General features: G+C 48.0%; 1 protein-coding gene across 1 annotated transcript in view; it reads right to left on the minus strand.

The window, feature by feature from the left end:
* LOC147693265 (pepsin A-like) overlaps positions 1 to 8,248 on the minus strand; it is a 42,454-nt gene extending 34,206 nt beyond the window's left edge. Inside the window, exons 1-2 of the mRNA XM_086933659.1 lie at positions 8,122 to 8,248; positions 3,749 to 3,902 (exon numbers count right to left, since the gene is read on the minus strand). Coding sequence (XP_086789785.1) covers positions 3,749 to 3,902; positions 8,122 to 8,174 — 207 coding nt within the window. The 5' untranslated portion in view covers positions 8,175 to 8,248. The remainder of the gene's footprint in view (positions 1 to 3,748; positions 3,903 to 8,121) is intronic.
* Positions 8,249 to 8,627: the final 379 nt, after the last annotated feature.

An 8,627-nucleotide genomic window follows, 5' to 3' on the forward strand; every position in this document is an offset into this window, starting at 1 on the left:
TATTGCAAGATGTAGCATTGAGGCAAGTGCCCTGCGCAAGCTGACGTATGCACAGATCTGAGTCTGTCATTTAGAATGTGCTCTTTCCAAACAAAGGATATTATATTTTGCTTATTTTCAAATTCTTGTAAAGAAAAAAGGTGGGAACAGTTGCCAGGGTTTTTAATCTTAACGTCAGTCGTGCTGAACTGTAAGTAGAGGTGATGTCATTACTCAGGCTTAAATTATGTTTAAATACATCTTTGAGTAATAGCCCCATCACAAAGAGAATTATACTCAATACAGATTTTCGAAGGATCGCTAGGGAGGGTTACTGCAGAGAAGAGCAGTGGCGGCTCCTCTGCAATGGCGGAGAAGGGTAGCCCAACTGTCTGGCCCAGAGCCAGCAAATGAAAGATAAAACAATGCTCAAGCATGGCTTTATTTTTAGTTTGCTAGCTTGTGCATGGAGGGGCGGGGCATGGGAGTGTGAAGAAGGAGATCTTCAACACTCCCAAAGTGCTCATTTGTGTGTGGGCAGCTGTCTCAGGCCAACAAAAACAAACATGCACACTTAGGTTTCTCCAGCATGGCTGCATTCAGCAGCCGGACTGGAGAAATCCCCACATTCTCCCTGGTCTGAGCAAGACATATTTTCAGCCCGCTCAGACCAAACCCTGTGATGCGCTGCACCTCAAGGATTGGCTCGGTATCCGTCCCAGGGGCTGCTGGGATCCAGGAAAAGGCCTGCAGGAGCGGCGACAAAGGTGGCCTGCGGCGTCAGATACGTTTTAAAAATGGTTAGTAACCCATCATCCCCTCCTGCCCTCCCCCAGCGTGCTGCCTTCCCGCCCTACAACCCTTTATGAGAGGCAGCCACTATTGGAGAAGAGACACATGGAGGAAGGACACAAATGTAAAGTGTCCATACAAATTGAGGCGGAGGGGTCGCTCCTTCCAAAAACACCAAATAAAATTAATACACCAGGCCTATTTATGAAACTGCTTGCATCACTCTGGCCCATGTAACCTGGTGCAAGAGCGAAGCAAATTTTAAGACAGATTTCTGAAGGCATGTGTGGCTCTGAGTGGCTCCAAAAATCTGGAGTAATGCAACACAGCACAAATCACTGCATTGAATGACTCTGCCTTGGGGAGGCATTCCATGAGTGTTGCGCTTGTCCCCATGCTTCCGTGGATTTCCAAGAACTTGTAAACCTTGGGATGTGCCAACATCTCAAATCTTTCCAGGGGAGCCATGACAAGGAGAAACATATCTATTGCTCCTTGTTTCTCCCTCTTTCTATGCTGGCTGCATTCTGCAGCACACATAGAAAAGGGAATATGCCTCCAATGATTGTTTTTAAGAAGAAAAGTGTCCCTTCCTGCCCCAAAACAATCCTGCATTACCACAAGGCTGCCAAAAGGGTGCAAGCACAAGGGATAGGACATGAATGTGTCAGCATTGCCTTAAATATGGCACATTCCTCTCCTCTCCCTGTCAGACGCTGCTGAAAGGTCAATTGCTGTCATTCACTGTGTGACATTCCCACAATTGAGCCCCTAAATCCTTGTATGGAGTATACTGAAGCCTGAAGACACCACCGACCGCCTATGGCAGCATGGTATGCTCTTTGAGAAAATAACATACCATGCACACGCTCTTCCATGAAGCCTATTTCAGAGTTTGGTGCCAATGCAAGACACAATAAGTAAAGAGGAGGAGGGAACTTGAACAATGCTACCCATAAGAAAGAGGAACTACCACATTCTTAGAATGCAACATGTCAACACAGAAGCAGCGCTCCCAAACAGGGACTCTGTAAAAGGAGATTCTGGTGACTGGACAGTGCTGTGTGCTCACACCTGATGGAACACATGAGCAGTGCTGTGTGCCCACACCTGATGGAACACATGAGCAGTGCTGTGCGACCACACTTTGTGAAAAACATGAGCTGTGCTGTGTGCCCATGCCTGGTGGAACTCATGAACAGTCCTGTGCGCCCACACCTTATGGAACTCATAAGCAGTGCTGCGTGCCCACACCTGTTGGAACACATGAGCAGTGCGGCTTCCCCACACCTGGGGGAACACATGAGCCGTGCTTTGTGCCCACAACTGGTGGAATTCATGAATAGTGCCATGCGCCCACACCTTCTGGAACTCATAAGCAGTGCTGCGTGCCCACACCTGTTAGAACACATGAGCAGTGCTGCTTCCCCACACCTGGGGGAACACATAAGCAGTGCTTTGTGCCCACACCTGGTGGAACTCATGAACAGTGCCATGTGCCCTCTCCTGGTGGCACACATGAGCAGTGTCGTGCACCCACACCTAGTGGAACTCATGAGCAGTGCTCTGTGCCCATAACTGGTGGGTACACATTAGCAGTGCTATGTTCCCTCACCTTATAGAACACATGAGTATTGCTGTCTGCCCACACGTGGTGGAACACATGAGCAGTGCTTTGCCCCCACACCTGGTTGAACACGTGAACAGTAATGTGTGCCCACACCGGGTGGAAAACAAAAGCAGTGCCATGTGCCCACACATGGTGGAACATATGAGCAGAGCTTTGCACCCACACCTGGTGGGACACATGAGTAGTGCTGTGCACCCTCACATGCTCCCACTCCTGCTGGAACACATGAGCAGTGCTGTGTGCCCAAACCTGGTGGAGCACATGAGCAGTGCTGTGTGCATACACCTGATAGAACACATGAAAGTGCTGTGCGCACATACCTGGTGGAACACATGAGCAGTGCTCTGCATCCCTCACCTGCGCCCACACCTGTTGGAACACATGAGCAGGACTGTGTGCACACACCTGCTGGAACATATGAGCAGTGCTGTGCAAGCACACTTGTTTGAACAAAACAGCTGTGCTGTGTGCCTTCATCTTTGTCCACACCTGGTGGAACACATGAGCAGTGCTGTGCATACACAGCTTGTGGAACTCCCTGGAGCAGGTTCTCAGAAGCAGGGACCTCAAACGCTGTTCTTCATCAGAGAGCGGTGCCAGTGGCTCATCGTGGCAGCAACCCACTACTATCCGATCAAGTTGTTTCATACCACCCAAGCTTCAGGATACAAGGCATGCTACACTGTTTTATATTTTCACCTCTACATTAGGTGGACATGCTGCATTTTGCTCTCCCCATTCATGTGGGTCCCTACTGACTTTGACTGCATCCAAGTTCTAGGCAGACTTTGGTTTGCATCATATAGTCTGTTAAACACTTTTTAGACTCTTTGCCCTTCTGTCTGCAAGAACACGAGACAGGTACCCTACATTTATGGAAGTACAGAGTGTTATGATACAAAAGTGTTAAAAATGATCACTGAACAGCCACACATGGAGTTATGTCACTTTTCATGCATATGTATTATAAGTGTAGCCTGCACCTTTATTGACAACCCACCACACACACACACACCACACAAACCACCACACCACACACTCACCACACCACACACTCACCCCTATCCCACACAGGCCCACCCCCACCACCACACCCCCATCTGCTCCTTCTGATCATCTTTACCGCCTCCTATAAACACAAGGGTACAATGGACAGACAAGTAAATCACCTCTACCCTCATCTTTTCCCCAAAATTCTGAGACACCTCTGGGCCTTTCATTGTCTATGGGCAGACACTACAGCTCATAGGGTCCACAAGAAAAAGATGCATGCATGCATTCATGGCAGGTTCCGGGGGGCCCTTTAAAGGAAGGGTTTTTATGGCTGAAATGGTCAATTTTACTCACATCCAAGTAATTCCACATTGACTCATAGGTGACTACAGCGTCCTCGGTCTGTGAGAATTTACTGGTCACTTCTTCGTATGTCTTTAAGTAATCCCTCAGCCTCCCCTCTTCCCTCAGATGATCCCGGAGGGATTTCCCTTTCGTCAGAGAGATCCTGAGGGAAAGGAAAACACAATAAGTAGAAATAGATAGGACAGGAGAACCACACGCAATCAAGGATTCCCTTTAAGAAGTGATGGGCCTATATAGGTGTATGGATCTCTCTTGATAACAGGGTTATTTTCCATCAAGGTGGTTTTCAAGGGACTTCAGATAGGTGTTAACAGTGAGGTGAGGGTTCATGATGGTGCCACTTGGAACCACGAGGAGGAAAAAACATATCATTGCCAAATACCCAAAGAAAGTTTGATGCAGTGTATGGGCCACACAAAGCAACCTCCTCTGCTCAGATCAGCAGTGCAGGTGTACAGGGATTAAGGACACACAAAGCACCTTCCTCTGCTCTGATCAGCAGTGCAGGGGTGCAGGGTCATGGGCCACACAAAGCACCTACCTCTGCTCAGATCAGCAGTGCAGGGGTACAGGGGTTATGGACTCACAAAGCACCTTCCTCTGCTCAGATCAGCAGTGCAGGGGTGCAGGGGTTATGGACACACAAAGCACCTACCTCTGCTCAGATCAGCAGTGCAGGGGTGCAGGGGTGCAGGGGTTATGGACTCACAAAGCACCTACCTCTGCTCAGATCAGCAGTGCAGGGGTGCAGGGGTCATGAGCAACAGAAAGCACCTTCCTCTGCTCAGATCAGCAGTGCAGGGGTACAGGGATTAAGGACACACAAAGCACCTTCCTCTGCTCTGATCAGCAGTGCAGGGGTGCAGGGTCATGGGCCACACAAAGCACCTACCTCAGCTTAGATCAGCTGTACAGGGGTACAGGGGTTGTGGACACACAAAGCACCTTCCTCTGCTCAGATCAGCAGTGCAGGGATGCAGGGGTCATGAGCAACACAAAGCACCTTCCTCTTCTCAGATCAGCAGTGCAGGGGTGCAGGTGTCACAAAAAGCATCTTCCTCTGCTCAGATCAGCAGTGCAGGGGTGCAGGTGTCACAAAAAGCATCTTCCTCTGCTCAGATCAGCAGTGCAGGGGTGCAGGTGTCACAAAAAGCACCTTCCTCTGCTCAGATCAGCAGTGCAGGGGTGCAGGTGTCACAAAAAGCATCTTCCTCTGCTCAGATCAGCAGTGCAGGGGTGCAGGGGTGCAGTGGTTATGGACTCACAAAGCACCTACCTCTGCTCAGATCAGCAGTGCAGGGGTGCAGGGGTCATGAGCAACAGAAAGCACCTTCCTCTGCTCAGATCAGCAGTGCAGGGGTACAGGGATTAAGGACACACAAAGCACCTTCCTCTGCTCTGATCAGCAGTGCAGGGGTGCAGGGTCATGGGCCACACAAAGCACCTACCTCAGCTTAGATCAGCTGTACAGGGGTACAGGGGTTGTGGACACACAAAGCACCTTCCTCTGCTCAGATCAGCAGTGCAGGGATGCAGGGGTCATGAGCAACACAAAGCACCTTCCTCTTCTCAGATCAGCAGTGCAGGGGTGCAGGTGTCACAAAAAGCATCTTCCTCTGCTCAGATCAGCAGTGCAGGGGTGCAGGTGTCACAAAAAGCATCTTCCTCTGCTCAGATCAGCAGTGCAGGGGTGCAGGTGTCACAAAAAGCACCTTCCTCTGCTCAGATCAGCAGTGCAGGGGTGCAGGTGTCACAAAAAGCATCTTCCTCTGCTCAGATCAGCAGTGCAGGGGTGCAGGGGTGCAGGGGTTATGGACTCACAAAGCACCTACCTCTGCTTAGATCAGCAGTGCAGGGGTGCAGGGGTCATGAGCAACAGAAAGCACCTTCCTCTGCTCAGATCAGCAGTGCAGGGGTACAGGGATTAAGGACACACAAAGCACCTTCCTCTGCTCTGATCAGCAGTGCAGGGGTGCAGGGTCATGGGCCACACAAAGCACCTACCTCAGCTTAGATCAGCTGTACAGGGGTACAGGGGTTGTGGACACACAAAGCACCTTCCTCTGCTCAGATCAGCAGTGCAGGGATGCAGGGGTCATGAGCAACACAAAGCACCTTCCTCTTCTCAGATCAGCAGTGCAGGGGTGCAGGTGTCACAAAAAGCATCTTCCTCTGCTCAGATCAGCAGTGCAGGGGTGCAGGTGTCACAAAAAGCTTCTTCCTCTGCTCAGATCAGCAGTGCAGGGGTGCAGGTGTCACAAAAAGCACCTTCCTCTGCTCAGATCAGCAGTGCAGGGGTGCAGGGGTCATGAGCAACACAAAGCACCTTCCTCAGCTCAGATCAGCAGTGCAGGGGTGCAGGGGTTATGGACTCACAAAGCACCTTCCTCTGCTCAGATCAGCAGTGCAGGGGTGCAGGGGTTATGGACTCACAAAGCACCTTCCTCTGCTCAGATCAGCAGTGCAGGGGGACAGGGGTCAAGGCCACACAAAGCACCTTCCTCTTCTCAGATCAGCAGTGCAGGGGTGCAGGGGTTATGAGCCACAAATAGCACCTTCCTCCTCTCATATCAGTAGTGCAGGGGTACAGGGGTCCTGGACACTCAAAGCACCTTCCTCTGCTCAGATCAGCAGTGCAGAGGTCATTTTCAAAATATTGTGTCACAGAAATGTGGTGAAAGAAGGATTGTATCCAAAGTTTGACTTTTACAGGGTTTTGTGGGTAGTAATGTAGAGGGTTTGCTTCACGCTGCACTCCCCTAGGAAACCAGTTTTCAGAAATATCAGGAGAAAGTAGGTTTCCCCGGGTGTTGGTCTAAAACAGGCCCAACGACCACAGCTACACACATCGCTCAAATAAGTCATTTTGCAAGGCAAACAATGTTGGGGCTTATTTACAAGTCCCTTGTGCCACCGGTGCAACACTTTTAGGCAGTGCAAGGGGCTTGTAAATAAAACCCTGATGTCTCCACATTGCTTTTTCATCCTTTTCAAGTTGTAGGTGATGGGTCCAGCCACACAAGTGAGCACTGCTTTTATCAGGACAAGTGTGGGAATATAGCATAGTAAAACATTTCTTTTTAACAGTTAGATTTTGTCAGCTCTTGACCTCCAAATGCAAGTTAGTGTGTATTAAAGAACACATTTTGGAAAAGGCTGTCTAAATCACTTGATAGTATGGCTAACCCCAAATTCAGAGCTGTGCAAAAAAGCACAATTCCCAAACTCACTACTTAGGGCACATTTCAGAAATGCAAAGGTTTCATTCATATACGTTTTGCATTCATTATTTTTTGCGACATGAATTGCTGCCTGACAGGAACACAAGAAATATCACCATACCCTGTAGCTCAGCTTTCAGGTCTGGGTGTCAAGCGTTTTTGCAAACAAACAACACTTTATATCACTGCACAGCTTTGAGGTCGTGCTATTTTGTAAAACACAAACCTGACACAAAGTGTAGTGTTGGATTTATAATTTAACACAAATTGTGATTTGCTTTGGATAATAATCAAAAGTGATGCAAAGTTGCACAATTCTTTTTTTTAAAAATTATTTTGAGTAAAGGTGGCATTCCATTGGAGGTGCATGGGTTTTGCCATGCAAACAATTATGGGTGTTGACATACATCCCTATGGACAAAGCATTGTAGACAGAGATTTGTGCCAATATATAAATGTTTTCATATTTCTTTGTTTTTTCCTCTTTGCATTTGTGCTGGAAGGGACCTCCTGTTCAAATCTATGCTACAACACATGCACCTCTGCATTATGGTGCAAGGGTGTCTGTATCTGTTCGAGGCAGCTAAAAGTGCCCCTGGGCCTGCCAAAGTCAGAGCAGGACCACATCTTAGTAGATATGGAACAGCTCTGCTCTCTCATGTTCATGCAATGCAGCCCAGGAACTTTACTTGCTATGCCATGTTGCATGATTTTTATTCAATCTGAGCCCTGGTGTGTACAATACAAAAGACTAACTACGCCGCGTATCCTTCCAAGTATGATCAAGCATCATATGACAGCAATTAAAATGTAAATAGTGGCACCCGCAACCCACTCTGCTTAGAAGTTGCAAAAGAAATGTCATGAATTGCTATACAGAAAGTATCTCATGTGTACAACATAAATGTTCGCACCCTACATTTTTCATGGAAATCTGAACAGCAATACAGAAATGTCACAGCACAGCCATGGCCACACTCTCTTTCAATGTGCCCTTAGTTGAACAACTTCTGAGAGCGGCTTCCATGTCAGTCCTTCAGTCTTTGTGACACAGTTGTCAGTCTGTGCTTAGGGACTGAATACCTCAATCTTTCTCCTTCAGAACCCTCTGCTAAAGTAAGCTTTTTGGTAACTACTCACCTGACTACACACTCAGAGAGGGCCACCAGCCCCAGGAGCAGCAGCCACTTCATGGTTCTCACTTCTGTCCAAAGTATCAGAATGATTCTAAGACGCAGGCTTTCAGCTGTGAAGGGCAAAGTCAAGAGGGTCCCTAATATACTGCTGTGGGTGCCTCTCACACAACCTTCACAGCCTGATAAGAAGGTTTGAGTGAGATATGAGATAAAAATCTTATCAAAAGCCCAGATAAGAGACCATTTTCAACACTTCTAATCTCAGTAACTTTAAGTAATGTTAGTGACGCAAGCACACTTTTGACAGTAGCATGGTCAGATAAAGTTTAGGAAGAATGTGAACCTACTTTCAAGGGCAGGCTAATCTATCAATACATAAATGCACATTTCCAATGGAATATGTTTATATTATATGACATTGTCAGAACTAAGGCACCTTGCACACTATTATAAGGAACTACTTAGAAACTTACAAGGATGTAGGTGACTAATTTGGTATCAATGACAACA

The sequence above is a fragment of the Lissotriton vulgaris genome, chromosome 8 (genome assembly GCF_964263255.1).
Source record: "Lissotriton vulgaris chromosome 8, aLisVul1.2, whole genome shotgun sequence".
In the NCBI taxonomy this organism is placed as follows: domain Eukaryota; kingdom Metazoa; phylum Chordata; class Amphibia; order Caudata; family Salamandridae; genus Lissotriton; species Lissotriton vulgaris.